Source organism: Suillus subalutaceus, assembly GCF_016647625.1.
Source record: "Suillus subalutaceus strain FC151 chromosome Unknown DFJ58scaffold_35, whole genome shotgun sequence".
NCBI lineage: Eukaryota > Fungi > Basidiomycota > Agaricomycetes > Boletales > Suillaceae > Suillus > Suillus subalutaceus.
The window spans coordinates 180,856-198,613 of NW_024540284.1; the positions used below are offsets into that span (position 1 = coordinate 180,856).

Here is a 17,758-nt window from a genome sequence, read left to right on the forward strand (position 1 = left end):
CTGTCGTCTCTGGCAGCGCTAGCAAGGAGAGCACAATCAAACGAGAGTGCCAGACCGGTGACAAGTTTGGTATGCCCTTCAAAGTTCAAAGGGAGCTCCTACATTCTTTAGTGTCGACGCGTCAAGCTCGTAGATCGTCTTGGCATCGTCGTCCGTAGAGGTTAAGGTTAATGCGGCTATGATTGTTTTGTTCTTGTTTGTCCAAAATACTGGCGCAAATGCGACACTCGAGTATCCAAGGGGTTTTCCTATCCTCACAACTGATTTCTGTGATCGGACTCCCCAGACTTCAAGGCAGTCTCCCGTATCAAACTTCACTGCGAGCTTCTTCGAATCATTGGAGAATCGAACTGCGCCCACCCAACCAACGCCCCCGAATGGGCCAGCCACGAATTCCAAGTTGCCAGTGTCCAAGTTCCATATCCGCGCTGTACCGTCTTTTGACCCACTCACCAGCCGAGTGTTGTCCGCAGAGATATCAACACAGCTGATCTTCTTCGAGTGGCTTCCAAATGTTTTAATAATCCCCGTCTCAACATCACAGGCTTTCAGCTCCCCGTGCTCGCCATCTCCACCAGCAGTGACAACCCATCGACCATCTCTTGATACTGCCACCGCATATACCCTCCCCTCGCAAACACCCCGTGCTTCATCAATCTCCTTGCCCACCTTCAGATCCCATTGCCGAGTGGTCTTATCCCAGGATCCGCTGATCATTCGCTGGCCGTCTGGAAAGTAGGACATGGATTGAATGTTGTTTCCATGACCCTTCAAAGTCATTGACGGTGTCAGAATCGATTTCTTCGCGGCTGTGTTTGTTGATGTGGAAGCCATTTCTATGTCTCCGTGAGCGAGACTGATGTAGTCAAGTATAGGAATGGTATTCTTTGGATATGTTCGTGGTGCAAATGTGAGGTCTCCTGTCGTCGGTATCCTATATGAGTGACGCTAACAGTGATTTGAAGATGGGTCCCCTGGTTAAGCCAAACGTCAGTCCATCTACGCTGGAGATACAGATGAGATTTTGGTGTTACCGAGAGGTTAACGCTTTGGCAGCGAAGAACTCGAGGAATGATGGATGCCTGAATGTGAGTGCAGCTATCGGCCTTAGGCGTCGCCTTGCATATACTTATATACCCCAACACGACCCTTCTGCGTGGCAGCTGTGCATTACACCCTGAATCATTCTATCACATTTGTTTTTCTTTGCTTATCGACTCGCAGCCACAGTCGCGTCAATCCATTATCCACTTCCCACCCCACGACGACAATGCATTGAATTTTTATCGTTACTCACTCGTTGGTTTGCCTTCGGCTTATAATTCATGACGTCACTTCCAAAGAGTACTCAACCGAATCAAAGTGCAAAGGTCGGTCGAATTAACTCGAATGTCATTCAGAAAATATAAACGAATCACCAAACATCGAACCATACGAGTGACAGGGCTGATCCAGCATAAGCTTTTGGTGGAGGATCAAAGCTAGCGTCATGAAGGAGTGAGGTCCGTCGAAAAATGTAAATTCGTTGACGGTCAATGACCAGGTCGGCCAAACGAATATCCAAAGCGATACTTGAGAGGGCACAATTGGAACCCGAAAGGACTGCGATAGCCTTTGAAGGTGGCCGGATTCCAAAAACACGCCGGATAAACGAGATCGTCCATGAGAAATGGCTCTAGAGAAGTGGAGGTCGATTGGAAGATCGACACTGAGGTGGTTATTGGTAAAGCGGGACTCGGCATCCAGTCGATTCAAATGGGTGCCATCGGACACGAGGGATCCGAGGTCGGCTGTCGTGAAGGCCTGCCTGAGGGTGAGAGTCTTGCTCGAATCCATGCACAACCAGGTAGTAAGAGTTGTGTCATGCCTCATAGTTAAATCGTACCAATTTTGTGGTTTGGTGTCTTCCCGTCGAGTTTTGCAAAGATTGTATGAAGTTGGAGGTCTAAGTTAGTAGGAAGTAGAAACAAGAGAAGGTTGATTGGACGACGGCTTGATATATGCGAGAAAGCAATTGTGAGATATCCGAATGAAGCTCCTGACGGAAACAAATGTTCCACCGGTCTCACTAAGTACAGTCCGTGATGAGGTAATTTCAGTCTTGACCAGATCAACATTCTGTGGGAGATAACAGTCAGCGAGGATGGGAATATGATGAAGTTCATCTTCTGATGGAATTTGGTAAACGCAGCAACTATTGCAGGTAACAAATAATCAATACACGAGTGTTCAAACATCAGTTACGGAGAATATATCATACAGCAAATGTGGATGAGTTCATATGAAATTAACTGCGACCATGAGCACTACCACGGCTACTATTTGCTGCACCATTCTGGCGAGGTATGTCAACGCGCTCCAAGCGCCATCGAGGAGGCATCCTCAGTCTGCCATGAGACAAACACGAGTAATAGCAGAGGAACGCTTTGACCCAATGCACGTCTGGGAGCGAATCGATGTCAGCTGTGTCGTTTTCCTGCGGCACAGCAGCCTGTTGGCTAGATGGATGTCGAGTATCGTCTACTTTCTTGTATTCCGGTAATTTGGCAGCAAGAAGCCGCTGTAGGGCACGCAGATCAACAAAAGGCACTGAGAAGTACAGAAATTACATTACAGTGACTTTCCGTCCTGGTGCAACTTCAATGACTGGTGGCCCGAGGCTGTGTCTTGGCACGAGGAAAGAAAGATGCTGCCGTAGGAATTGTGTGACTCCATTCGAGGGGGGAGGCGGAGAACTTATTTCGAACTTGATACGCACTCAGTACTCAGTCATGATGCAAGATGACTTAAAAATGAAGACTGACATGATTGAACCGAGTGGCGGCCTGCCCAGAGAGAGGGGATGGTAAAGGCAATGTAGCAGGGACCTGTGGTGCTATCGTCCAGTCAAATGTAGAAGAACTGAGATATACGACCTACATCAAGGGGATTACGAGGTTGGACAGGTGGTACCGCATCCGTACGAGGAGAGAAGTGAAGAAGTTTGCGAATGCGAACAAAAACGGGTTGCTGTGGGTTGATTGTAGGCAAAGGTCTTTCTGGCCTGGGTATAGCGGATACCGGTTGTCTGCGGCGCCCGGCAGGAGGACGACGAGTTGCGTCAGACTGGAATTATAGCGATGGATGAGTGGTGTAATGAGTAAAGGAGTGAGATGCCTACATTTAGTAGGTCGTTGAGGGTTGACTTTTTACGTGCACTGATCTGTAAGAGAAGGGCCTGTTAGAACACGAACAGTGGACGTCTGCGGGGAATGCGTACACCTGCCTGAGCAAGGACATCGGGTAGAGTGTTGCATATGTAGATCTTGCAATCATCTCTGTTGAATGTCGTGTACACTAATTGGCGCGAGTTGGGTGAGAGGATAATGTTATGGATGTTATAAGCGTTGAATGAAGCGAGGAGCTGGCGAGACTCGAAATCCCAGAGCTTGATGGTGTCATCAAAAGAAGTACTGGCAAGAAGAGCATAGTCAAATGAAAGTGCTAGACCACGGATGGTTCTGGTGTGCCCTTCGAAGGAAGCTCCTACAGCCACCAATGTCGATGCATCAAATTCATAGATCGCCCAGGCGGCGTCAACCGTAAATGTGAACGCAGTCAAGATGTTTTTGTTTTTGTTTGTCCAGAACACTGGCACAAGTGTGAGTCCGGGTCCACCAAATTTCCCTATCCTCACATCCAACTTTTGTTTTTGAACATCCCAGACTTCAAGGCATGTTCCTGTGTCTAACCTCACTGCGAGCTTCTTTGAGTCTTGCGAGAACCGAACTGCGCCCACCCAAGGGCAGCTGCTCTCGAACGGACCAGCCACGAGTTTTCCAGTGTCCAAGTTCCATATTCGCGCTGTGGCATCTTTTGCCCCGCTCGCCAGCAGCGTGCTGTCCGCAGAGATATCAATGCAGACGATCTGATCCGAGTGTCCTTCAAGTGTTTTGACAATCCCAGTCTTGGCCTCACAGACTTTCAGCACCGCCGCGCTATTCTGATCTCCACCAGCAGTGACAACCCATCGACCATCCCTTGATACCGCCGCTGCCCACACATCCTCCTCGCAAACACTACGCGCTCCCTCAATTTCTTTACTTGCCCTCAGATCCCATCGCCGAACGGTCTTATCCTTGGATCCGCTGATTATTTGCTCGCCATCCTGAAAGTAGGAGATGGATCGAATCGTATCTCCATGACCCTCCAAATTGATTGATGGTGTCAGAATCGATTTAATGGCGGCCGCCTTTGTTGATGTAGAAGCCATAGCTACTACGTCTCCGCAAGTAAAACCGTTTTGTAGACAAACACGAAAAAGGTATTCGTTGGATAGGCTTGAAGGACTGGTGGTGTGAGCTCTTCTCGTGCTGTAGGCCTGACGCTGATTTGAGGACTCCCAGCCCACTCGAGAGTACTTTGCCTGCTAGAGCTGGTTGTCAGTTCATTCGCGCTGGAACTTCAGATGAGAGTTGATGTTATGAAGAGGCTAGCATTGATAGAGGGAAGGATTCTACAACGTCAGTACAGCTATTGTCCTTGCAAGATGTGCTATTTATTCTTCAACTCGATATTCAGTTCCTGTGCTAGAGCGTCAATCCCTTGTTTATTTCTCACCCGCCAGTGTCGCTGTGTGCTAAGTCTCAAGATAGCATATCTGGAAAGCCCGAAACGTCGGATGTGCTGTGGTATTCAATGTTAGTATTCGATGTTCTTTGCTCGCTCTCCATTGCAGTTTTGCTTTGGACGCCGGCAGACACGCGAACAGTTGCCATTACTAACACTGTAGGACAACACAGAGACCACCTCTCCTCATCCCATAGTCTCCAACGTTCTGAGTACACACTCATGCAAGGCCATCTCACTTTCCCAATGCTCGACCAACCCCAACCTTTCGGCATCGACAATTTTAGTTTCATGGCACGCCCTGATTACCTTTGAAGGTTCCGATCTCTGAATGTCCCTCTGACGCTGTGATCAACGAGTGAGTGCCCATACCTAGAATCTGGAAGCGCGAGAATGATGCAAGACTTATCTTGTAATGACCAGCACGTGAGACCTGCTCGCCAAGGCCACTGCTGCCTGACATATGATGAGGGCAGGTCATAGAGCATTGCACATTTCAACTAATGGAAATGCATGTCTTCTGCCGTAGTTGATTTCAGCAGCCCTTCAAGTCTCCCGGAGAGAATGCAACTGCTGGTTCATTTTCCCGAGGGACAAGTCAGAGATGGACTAGCGCAGTGAGATGGATCGAACAGAGAAATTTACTCGTCGTACAAGTTAATAGCAAAGGTTCTCCGAGAATTTGGATCAGAGAGTAGACCTAATCTGACCCTAGAGTCGACCGAGGGTGACTTGAGAGGGAGTCCGCGTCGGGCTGCACAGGGAATTCCTGCATCTGAAGCACAGCGTGCTCAATAGATGCCGAATAAGAGTGCCCTGACAACACCCATAGTCAGTATAGCATCGCAAAACCTCAAGCCATCTCTTAGACGCGAACATACAACTAGCGCTGGCAACAGCGAAGCCCCGACGTAAAATAAGCCCCGAGGTAAAATTGGTGTGTTTCAGGTCCAACAGTGATTCAGACCAAAACATCCTAGCTCCACAAACACTCCAACGAAACAAGTTGCTCGGAGGAGTAGGAGCTGTAAGTAGAGAGCACACGAAAAGAAGACCAGGGGTAATGACTCGGAATTCCTCATGGCCAGTCATGGAATCACAGAGAAACTCACGGTGGATATGAGCGCTGAGCTGTGATCTCGTTGTTTTGCGGGGAGGTATACTAGCACACTGCAGGTAAACGGGAAATTCAACAACGACCCCTCGCCCAAGCCAGCCAGCAAACTTTTCAAATTTCCACCATAGGCAGTGTTTCGGAATCCAAGTCAGGCACACACGACCATATGCGTTCTTGAGTAAGGCTCGACAGAGACTGAGGGTGAGTTCGTAAATTTGGAACACAAAGAAAGAGGTCGATAGGTTATCATGACATTCATGAATCATGTATGATCGATTGATCTCCCTAAAGTTGCCGCACACGGCGGCATCTGTGTTTGTTGTTGTTTGGTGTACAGGCTCGCCGCTCCGAGTCGACTCTAGAGTCTGGAGTCCAAGTCACCCAGCCTGCAGCATGTGCATGCAGTGGCACCCTCCAATTGCCCTCCAGATTAATTGATATCGTTTCTACTATTGTTTCTTCGTTTCCTGATTTCGAGTTCTCAATCACCTGTTTGGAAGATACAAGCATTCAGTCTCTTCATTCGCAAGCTTGAAGCGTTGAACGTTGCCAAGCACACTAATTTCATATTCACCGCCGGCATGACCCAATTCCTACAGGTTTTTCCTATCTCGGCGCTTGGTTTTGCAAACCACTGTGATGCCTGCTGCGGTCCTCGTCATGTTCTTTGACCCCATTCCAACCATGCCACCATTGGCTGGTGTTGAACCATGAAGATACATGCAGCCGATGGGCAACTTGTCAACACGACTCCTGGCGCCAAGGCATTGCCCCCCGTACACCCTCAACAAGGATCGCCGAAGGTCTTTCATTTACCGCTTTGGGGTGACGAATGAAAGTGTGCCAACAGGCTAATTGCTTTATTCAAGTTCCGAGGTCTCTAGATCTATGGCTCAGAAACGAGTGAGAATACTGGAGTCCTGATAACACTTGCTGAATGGTCGAAGTCTGTAACTCACATACTCTGACATCTAAGACTGGCTTTCCAGACTCGCGCAAAGCTCGCCGAATTTCAAATGACGAATGCATGATGATCCGGGGGTTCCTGATAGCACCTCCCGGATAACGGGAGCCTGTCCAGCATATATTACAGGATTCCGCAAGGCGTCAAATGCTTACATATACATTGGCGCCTTCTCTAGGTATGGACGCCTGTGGGAACAGGCGTGGGATTTGGCAAGTTCACGCCTTGCTCTGACTACACACTTTTTACATCTTACTTCACTCAGACTGTCCTACAACTTCCACTGTTCGCGATGAGTAATGTCTCCAAATCCCGTGCCATGGATTCGAGGCTAGATCATCTTCATGAAGCCTGGGAATTCAGCCACACAAACCCTGACGAGAGCTTGGTGCGTGATCATGATGATCCCGTCTGATAAGGGCTCATGAAATATATCGTGCTTAAAATCTTGCCTCTGATATTTCCTTCGTACAGAGCCGACCCCGTGGCAAAATTCATCGGTTTCTACGGAAGATCAAGGGTTTGACTAAAAAAACATCTGTATGTCTGACGAGGGCTCATGAAATATAGCTTGCCTCTGACATTTCCTTCGTACAGAGCCGACCCCGTGGCAGAATCCATTGGTTTCTACGGAAGATCAAGGGTTTGACTGAAAAAACATCTGTATGTTGATGTAAATGCCCTGAATTGAGGCTGATATCGTGCAGGAACACTTTAGGCGTTCCAAGAGCCTCCCCATTCAACGGAACGTCGACAATGAACGTGCTTCGTCGATTCAGAATGTCGAGGTGGGCACTCAAATCCGTTATTGCAGTCCTTCACTTATCTGAGAAATGCCTAGGACCCATCGCATCTTCATCTTTCCAGGGACAACGACAAGCGTTCCACTAGTTATCAAAATCCCAATAGCTTGAACCGAGGATCATCTCAAGATCCAGTTTTGAAGGTACTTGCATCCAAATGTTTTCTTACGCTTACTCTAAATCGTGATATTTATGATCAGGAAGCCCCTTCTGGCTTGGAGGATGACGTCGGCGTCCGCCCAGTAAACACGAGCCTTCTGGATGCCCATGGAATCATAAACCACATGAATCCGCTCGCGAGATCTGGGGCGGACATTCACCCAAATGTACAAACAATTGTTGATACTAACATCTCCGTCCAACCTCAGACAGCTCTTAACGGATATCCATATCATATATCGAACCTTGATATGTCGGCCTCTGCCTCAGAACCCGAAGAAACTCCTGTGCTGCAGTATATAATCACCCACATTTTTTGCCCCATCAAGTTACCGCGGCGTGATGATTATACTGCTGACAGAGATCGCGCCCTCCTTGATCTGGTGCTAGGCTCTGCTCGCAATTTTGTGAGCCATTTACCCCACAGCGATCAAGAGCATTGGAGTCATTTGTTGAAGATGCTGAAGCACCTTGGGGTTGCAACGACATCTACTTCCCTGACACAGGATGTTGAGTCGCAAGTTCGATCTATGCGTGCTGGAGGTATGCTCATAGTGTTAGCGACCCGAATTGATGCAAATCTCAACGTTTCCCTACAGATATTCTCGCATATGTGATTCGAGCACAAAATGCAGCTGTCGTGCTTCGTAGGCTTGGTGCAAATACGATATTTGAATCCTTTGAAGTTTCTCCAGTAGCGTCTGCTGTTATGGCAGCACAGGGGAAGCTCCTCTGTTCTTATCCAGGACCTGCAATCGCCGTACCAAACTCAACTGTGGATAACCCTACTTTTCTTCCTGAGTTGGCGAACTTTCTCATGCATATGAACCACGATGTGTTAGATTCGGCAGCAACCACTGCCGAAGCGCATTCCACAGTTCTCAAACACCGAGACACTGCACATCCTCGCTATATCACCGAGCTTTTGACTGGCATCCTGCGCGCCTTTGGCGAGCCAGCTGACATCCCTCGTATCCGAAAACGTATAGGCGATGATGTCTCATGTTCGAAGGACAACCTTGCGTGGCGGAGATCATCCCTATGGCTTGTCATAAGGGTCGTATTGCAGACATCCCTCGAGCGCACCACCCTTGGTCGACAGGGGTATAAGGCCTTCATGGCCTCGCTCATGACGGACCTTGTATTCAAAGCACTTCAGGAGGATCTGTCGAGCGATCTGCTCTACTTCATGTCCACCAAAATCAGTCGACGTTTGGTCAAGCTTCAAGTCGAAGACGGATATTTAGCGGAGATGATGCGCAACGCGACCGAGGGCGTCAAAAATCGACTGGAACTGCGTTGGAGGGAGGTCCAGGTTGCCCAGGCACATTTCCCTTACTGGGATGCCTCGAAGATCGACATAGACAGAGACACCAGGCTCTCTTTGACAGCGAGCGAAGAGTATATCGCTGGTGTCTTACAATATACCTATGTTCAACCTACAGTGCCAGATTTTCAACCCGATCATCACCTATGGGGCAGTATCGACGACTTCCTTGATCCCGATGCCAAATTCTTAGCGGGTGCTTATGCTGAGGACCCTTTTTTAGCACTTTTTGATTTTGAACATGCCGTCGAGCAGGGCATCGCTAGCTGGGTGGACAAAATCATCAACCTTGATGCTGTTCACATCAATGCCGCTTGCCAGACCATTCAAACGTGCGCCACGAGTTACGCCACCAAAGGGCGGCTTTCCTATTCCAACAATCCCGAAAACACATCCATCATGCTTCTTACATTGTTCGAACTATGGGCCGCACTCGACAAGCTGGCTGTTAGATCAATCCCCCTCCTTAAAGACTATTCTCCGGAGGTTCCAGTTACCATTTTCAATCGCCTTCTCCTTCAAAACGCCACTGCTTTAGCGCGTCTCAAACTTCTTCAACAGTATGTTGCTGCTCGCATCCGCGGCGCGCGCTTTGGTTTCTCTGTCTTCTCGGACAGCATGGGCGTAGACACGTTCGCAGTGCGCTATTATCACCAATCCAAGGAATTACAGTCACTGAAGTGCAGGATCGAGCACGATGCAGCTGTCGAGTTGAGCATGCGGATGGACGATCTTTACGATAAGAGCAGCAGGTACCGACATCTCACCCATGACATTAATGCTCTCACATGCGACACATACATGGATCCGCGGGGTTCAAGTCGACACGATGATAGTGATTGTCGCAGGTGCAGAAAAGTGCAGGAGAGGAGGCATCTTTGCATTGAAATTCATGAATGGCCACTTCCTGACGATGTCGACCATGCAGCGGTAGTGACATTTGAACTTGGTGCACCGATCGCTTTCAAGATGTGGCGATCTTTTACCATCCACCTTCTTCATGACATATGCACCCCAGCTGTAAAACAAACTAGGAGCGCAGCACAATTCATGCTGCTCACACATTACAAACCCTTTTTGGACTATCACTTGGAGCGTACTGACCAGCATATCACGCTGGCCTCCGAAACACAATCCTTCCTGACCTCTCAGAGCCGTTTCAAATCCTTCCCATGCACTGAAAGCGACATCCGCTTCAACAATCCGCTGCGTTTTCGCCTTTACAATGCAACTAGAGGCGTTTGGGTGTCTAGCCTATTTCAAAACATCGACATATCTGATCTATGCACGTACGAGTTGCCGCCAGGCCCGTATCACGGACTGCAAAATTACCTGTCGAGCACCGAGCACACCTCCAATGAGGTCTTAGCCAACCAGGCTTTGTGTCATGGAGAATTGACGCTCCACGAATTCATTGCTTTCGGCAACTTACGTAGCGGCAGCCTCCTGCAATGGATTAACATTCTTCGTGAATTCCGAGCACGCACGCTCGCCTTTCGTGATCCAGAAGTCTATTTTCTGTTGCTTCAGGCTAGCTGTGAGGTGGGAGAGCTTTCGGCGGATGGGTATAGGGTATGGCACGATGAGTTGCGAGTCTCAGATTTTGGGCATGCCCTTATCGATGAGCTCCAAAGCTTAAAAGTCAGTGTGGAAGCTAACTGGCTCGAGGGGCTAACAATGGCAACCATCTCCACTATCACGTCCCGCCTTCTCTCATCGGCAGAGGATTCTGGTGTCATCGAGCGATCGTACAACTTGCTGCGCGTCGTCCGAGATGCAACTTTCAAATTAGTGCAAGAACTATCCAAGGCTCTCCAAGATGCAACAAACGAAAATTCCCGTCGTGAATGCCAGGACCACATTCGCGATATCGCAGCAATTTGTCGCAGCACCTACGACGTAGGCTCGGACAGTATCAAAGAACTCCTCCAATCACCACATGACTTAGAGATCTTGGTGTACTGCGCCGTTATGTTGAGGGACAACACGCCTCTAAATCTACATGGTCTTCCCCTGGTTTCAAGGCTACTTCTTGAACGTGATCGTCGGTTGTCACACTTCTTAGAGATTCATTTACACCGCCATGTGGAATATGATAGCCAAGGTCTTGATCGGGCGATGATCAATCTCTGGCCTGCATACCGGCGCCACACCTACTGGACAGTACTTGAATCTCCAAACTCTCGATGGCTTAGATGTGATACAGCGCCTTCCAGCGATGTATCACGTCAGATTATTCACCTTGATATGTTGACGGGGTGCCTATTGGTCGACGGCAAGCCCTTAAGGAGGCTACCGGTGTGCTTTTTGAAGCATCCTAGCTACGGCGTACTCTTCAGTCATGTAAGTGTGCATCTTGCCAAATAGTCGCCAGCGATCTGATAGCACTGAGTAGCAAGAGCTTGATGTTTTCCCTGCGGAAATGCCCGGCTTCGAGTTTGCGACAAAAGCTCTCATGCATGGCTTTCAAGTGAGGTAGCACAGTTTAAGGGTGATGTCCAAAACTTAACCGTCCTTACAGATATTTTTCGGGATGCGCAGTCAGGAAGTTGTCATTCAGTCGAAACGTGTCAATGGGGACGTCCTTGAGCTAATACCTCGACATAAGATTGAGCCAGACATCCCCGCATTCTTGGTCGAAAATCACGTGCATTGGCTCAACCTAAGGACTCGTGCGATCGAATTTCGTCCGAAGGAGAGAATGTGGGAGCCATCTAACAAAAACTGGGAAATGCGATTTACGGAAGGCGGGCAGTCAGTCATGCAACAGGGACAATCAACTCTTTTTGACATTCATAGTCCCACCTTTCACATGATAGCAAAGACACTGAGCCCACTAGAGGACTTCCGATATCTGGTTGTCACTTGCAATGTGGAAGCGGGCCAGACCGTAGTCAAGGTCGTTCTCCCTCGGTTTGGTCTCTCTTTCTTTAAAGACAGAGATGGGGACCTGCATTCGCACGACCAGAGAGGCATGGTTGTTGATGAAAACCAGTCCACTGGCACAATGCTCGGACTCGTTAACCAGCTCGTTTTACGCCCCAAAGATCAACGGACTTACAGCAATCGTTGTGTCATCATCCCACAAGGCGATATCAAAGTAGAGCCTAGAAACCACCATATCCAAGTCACCATTCATACAGCTTCTGATGCTGTTCGCCTTTCCTATCATTGTTATACCATTGACGTGGAACTCTGTCGCCTGGTGGGAAACGTCGGTCTCACAAATAAACTGTACAAGGTGTACCTGCACGCCATGTGTAGTGCCCATGTCCCAGACCCGTTGACTAAGCGCACCGGTTTGGAAGAAGCCATGTATTTGCTGCAATCCGCTGCATGCTATTCCTTCATGAAGCTCGACCCATTCGACTGTGAGCTTCTAGCTCGACTAGGCTCCTTGACCGTCCATCGAACATGGCATGATACTCAGAAGATGCACATGCAGGATATCCATTGGCAAGATGGCTTGCCATCTTATGTTCAAAGCTGCGCATTTCACCATGCTGCCAGGAATATAGTCCCAATATGCACAGAACCTGCAGGTGCTCCAGGAGACTCGGGTTGCAATCTGTCCGAACTTTCCAGCGCGGGAAAAGTCCCTCCTAGAACGTGGCTCTCAGCGGTCTATTGTCCTTTACTCCCGTGATTTAGTCCATTCCTTCTATCCAAGCGAATCATTGAGCAGTGAATATACTGCAAGAGACGTGGTCCACTACTCAGTCGATGAACAAAGGTCTTTTGATTGTGCATCGATGGTGCGCGACTGGAGTATCACTCTGGAACCTTGTCAGTCGCTCTACGATGTTTTCGCTCGGTGGAACAAAGTGTCTGGGGAGATGCACGATGTATCTCTTCAATATGACCAAGGATGGTTGAACCCAGAGTTGGCCAAGAGATGGATATCTGTCTGCGAACTTTGCCGCCACACCGATCGGAAAACTCACACATTCCAGCTCGCTTTCACACTATCGGCCATGGCTTACTCCTCTCCGGAGAATATGGCACTCACAGCAACCATGTTTGCATTTGCCGCTATTCCCAAATTCCGCGCCATCTCCTCCCCTGGATATGATCTATATGACCTTTCCTTCGGGATAGAACCCCTGGAACATAGTCTCTGCCGTCACATCTCCTCGCATACTACCTTCGACAACAGTCCTGAGGCGTCCTTGTCTAGTGACTGTCACGAGTCATCTAGTGATTTTAATGCTCGGCGACAAGATCTCTTCCGATCACAGTGTCTTCGTGAGCAGAAAGAGGCGGTCAACGTCCTTCTTGGTTGTTGGCCTTGTGATTCCGTCCCTAGGCGTGCACTGGAGTGTCTTAGCGATACTCGATATGACAGGTCCACACTTGCAGCTGCCCTTGAAAAACTATATTTGAACTGCTATCGCAATCATCGCCTGAAGATATATTGGGATCAAGTGCAGGATGTGCTCAATGAAGTGAAACGAATCCCCTCGCCGTCTGTCAACTTGAAGCAACCGTACACATTCACTCCGAGCAATTCAGTTCCCGTATCAGTAATCACCGCTGTCCTTACCGAAGACTTGCTCAAAAAGCCCGCTCCTGTTATTACATTACTATCAGATCCACTCACACAACTTGAAAACCCTGTCCCACTGACTGACAATTCTTCTGGTAGCGGGTTCGATTCGACTGCACTGGAGCATGTCATCGCGACCTTCTCACGATCTCGATTTGATGCCTTTGGTCGCCAGTATGCTACAGATCTAGAAGACAGCAGAATCAATCTAGATAACCGACAATCATCAATCTCCTCGAGCCCAACCCCGACAGCTGACATGTTGCAACACCATCATGCACGTTGTAATGAGCTCTATAGCAACACTTTTCGCAACTTGGAAAAACATCTAGCTCCCTCAAGTGTGGCGGAGTGGAGTTTGTTCAACTCTGGGCAATGGCCACGCATTACTGTTTCATTTCTACTCCAGCTTCTTGCCGCCATGTCAAGGATACCTCTTCGTGACTCGTGGAAAAACTGCTTTGACCAATTTCGCTCACATTCTTCTTCGGTTACAACGATCAAAACGACTTCTGAGGCTGGTAGCTGGTGGGGACCACGAAGAGTTTGTAAACGAGCTGGTAAACAATGGCTACCAGGAAGTAGATCGTACACAGGGATATCTGGACTGGCTTCTGATTCAGGTATTCGATGCTCATCAATAATCAAAATTCTCGATTGCTGATCATACTAGGCAGAGAACCGGTTCCTTATCCGTCCCATGCAAGCCAGTGTGGCAACCGAGATGATATTTCCAAGCACTGGAGACAATACTGCTCTGCAGCTTCACATGGGGGAAGGAAAATCTTCTGTGATCGTACCTATCTGTTGTGCTGCACTAGCAGATGGCAGCAAGTTGGTCCGCGTTGTCGTGCCCAAGCCTCTGGCAGTGCAAATGTTTCAGCTACTCGTGGAACGGCTTGGTGGCCTTACCAACAGGCGAATTTTCTACCTGCCATTCTCACGGTCTTCTCCAGTTACCCTCGAACATGCAGAAATCATCCAGTCGCTGTTTGACGAGTGCAAAAGAGTTGGCGGTATCCTTATCGCTCAACCAGATCATGTTCTCTCTTTCAAGTTAATGACCGTGGAGCAGCAGCTTTCCTCCACGAAGGCAAGTGGACAGCGCTCACTGACTGGGCCTGCCACATCCCTGTTGAACAGTCAACGGTGGCTTGATAGATACACTCGTGACATACTCGATGAAAGCGATGAACTCCTGCGTGTTCGCTTTCAACTTGTCTATGCTATGGGTCACCAACAGCACATGGAGGGACATCCCGACCGATGGACCACAACACAACAAGTGATGACTCTTGTAGCAAAACACGCTCGTCACTTGCATCAAGAATTTCCTCTTGGAGTAGAGTTTAAGCCGGGTGCCATCGGAAGCTTTTCACGTTTCAGAGTCCTGGACGTCCGTGCGGGCGAAAAGTTGGTCCAGCTGGTAGCTGATGACGTCCTTGATGGAGGACTTCCCAATTTTGCCTTAGGGCATGTGCCTTCTCATATAAAAGATGCCATCCGCAAGTGTGTTACTGTACCTGCTATTGACGTGCAGTGCCTTGATCGAGTCCGAAGTTATTGCGCTGGCTCTAGTCTGTGGAATGGACTACTGCTTATTCGAGGTCTCCTTGCGGTCGGTATACTAGTATCCACATTGAAGGAGCGGCAATGGCGTATAGATTACGGTCTGGATCCTCGACGCACGTTGCTCGCTGTGCCATACCGAGCCAAAGATGTTCCCTCTTCCAAGGCGGAATTTGGACATCCAGACCTCTCAATCGCCCTTACATGTCTTTCATACTACTACGCAGGGCTTACTGAGAACCAGTTAGCCACCTGCTTCCACCAGCTGCGGAAGCAAGACAATCCTGCATTGGAGTATGAGACGTGGATCAAGGGGTTGCCTCTAAATGTGCTTCCAGATAACCTGCGATACCTCAATGGAATCAACATGCACTCTACTGAGCAGTTCACTGCCCGTTTAGTGCCTCTCTTCGCACACAACAAGGCTGTTGTAGACTTCTTCTTGGCTCAGATCGTCTTTCCAAAAGAGGCGAAGGTATTCCCCCCACAAGTTGTCTTGCTCTGCATGGGACCTTGCAGAACAAAAGTGTTCTGGGTTGCCCACTACCGGCTTCAGCGGAACAAACGATTTGCGTTACTTGCTTCCCCACTTCCATATCACAGCATGCGCTAGCCCACCAGCGTGGTACGAACGCCAGAGTTCTCACGTACCTTTTGCAGTGCGAGAATGATCATTACGATTCGCATGCAGCCGGTAAAGGCGCTCGGGAACTCCTTAGAGTCATCGCAAAGCAGTTGCCAGAAATACGGGTCTTGCTCGATGTGGGTGCACGGGTGCTTGAATTGCAGAATGACGAGGTGGCGGATATGTGGCTAGAAATCAACCAGGATGCTCAAGCGGCAATCTATTTCAATGAACACGATGAGCTTGTGGTGCGCACTCGAGATCAAGTCGTAGAGCCATTTATCGTGTCTTACTATGCTCAACAACTGGATAAGTGTGTCTTGTACCTGGATGACGCACACACCCGAGGAACGGATGTCAATTTGCCCCGGGGATTCCGCGCAGCTGTCACATTGGGTCCAAAGGTCACTAAGGACCGCCTTGTTCAAGGTCAGGATCCAATATATATATTTATATGATAGCACTCAATAACATATTAACAGGTTGCATGCGCATGAGAAAGCTCGGCCACGGCCATTCGGTCATGTTTTTTGCACCTCCAGAGGTAGACCGCAACATTCGGGATGTGAACAACAAGGACAACACTGAGGACATTCACGTGTCGGATATCCTCGTGTGGGCGATGGCTGAAACGTGCTTGGACATTCAACATCATGCTCCACAATGGCTTCAGCATGGAATGGATTACAGATCTCGCCACCGTTCATGGTCTTCATTCTTATCTGACAAAGTTACTCCTGCTGCATTCGCCCTCTCGTGGCTTCAGCCAGAAGCCAAGCACTTGGAAAGGTTGTATGCTACAGCTCCTGTGAGCTACTCCGCTTCCCAGACATCGGTAGATGAAGATCTGTTGGAGAGATTCCATAAGCTGGGATTCAGCATCTTGCCCGACAACCGCCTGGACGAAGAGCAAGTGAGAGAAGTGGTGAATGAAGTCGAGCTTCAGCGCGAGGTTGAGAGACCACTGCTGGTGACGCCTGCAAACCACGTGATTGACAAGGATGTCCAGTTCTTCATTCGAACAGGCTGCATTCCAAAAGATTCTGGCGTGTTCACTCCAATCTTCGACGTTCTTACCACAACTTCGGCTGCCATCTCGAGCAGTCAGCCGTGGACCCATCACATACTTGCCTCGAGGGATTTCGCTACAGCTCTGGTCGGCTTCTCGGACAAAACAGACAACTACATTCGCCCAGTCAATTGGATTCTTTCAAGCGCGGCGTCAAGAGTGCTGGTCATAATAAGCCCCTTCGAGGCCAACACTTTACTACCAGATATCCGAACAAGTCTGCAAGTTCACTTGCATATTTATACACCACGCGTCATCAGAATGATGAAGCCATGCGATGATTTGCGCCTTTACAGTATACCATCACTTCCCATGCAGTGGACGCCACATGAAGCTCTCATCCTGCAACTTAATATCTTTGCTGGACAACTATACTTTCTTCATCACAGCACGTATGTGCAGTTGTGCCGCTTCTTGGGGATCTACATCGCAGATATTGAGGGTCAGGGTGCGTTTGAAGTTCAAAGCGATGGATTCATTAGACCAGAGGATCTACCTCCTACTGCAAATCAACCCCGCCTTTTCGAACAGTCGCCCATCCCCATGTTGAAAGCTCTTTTCAGTATCAGGCGCAAGGGAATGGGGTACTTGCCCACCCACATCGGGAAGCTATTGAGCGCTCAACGGTTGACAAACGAAGACTTTGAGGAGACCGCCTGGTTGGTAAGTTTTGTAATTCTTCTATCCAGTTAGTGCTCATCGACTCACTGACTCATAGTAGCGCTGAGTGATCAAAAATATACTATGACGCCACGGTCTGTAGAATTCTTCTAGTTCATGTATCTTCTTTGCCCTTCCCTTTTATGTCTCACTATCTACTATTCAAAGGATCACCGTCGAAGAAGGATTAATTGCTAGCCAACAATATTATTTTTCTTTTATGAGATAAACTAGCGCACGAGCCTCGGGGAGGATATGTGGATGGATGCCGTAGCATTAGTTCCTTTGACTTCCTTGTGTTTCCCGGAGTT

At 48.8% G+C, this 17,758-nt stretch overlaps 1 protein-coding gene across 1 annotated transcript; it reads left to right on the forward strand.

The window, feature by feature from the left end:
• Nucleotides 1-6,891: 6,891 nt before the first annotated feature.
• Nucleotides 6,892-17,676, forward strand: DFJ58DRAFT_913173 (uncharacterized protein; the record flags this gene model as incomplete). Its single annotated transcript, XM_041395308.1, has 15 exons — nucleotides 6,892-7,077; nucleotides 7,164-7,229; nucleotides 7,287-7,352; nucleotides 7,397-7,477; nucleotides 7,531-7,635; nucleotides 7,693-8,194; nucleotides 8,251-11,321; nucleotides 11,374-11,448; nucleotides 11,500-11,732; nucleotides 11,778-12,456; nucleotides 12,521-14,068; nucleotides 14,198-15,568; nucleotides 15,697-16,147; nucleotides 16,201-17,450; nucleotides 17,551-17,676. Exons 1-15 carry the CDS (start codon nucleotides 6,982-6,984, stop codon nucleotides 17,674-17,676), a joined length of 9,720 nt encoding a protein of 3,239 aa, XP_041245393.1. The 5' UTR covers nucleotides 6,892-6,981.
• Nucleotides 17,677-17,758: the final 82 nt, after the last annotated feature.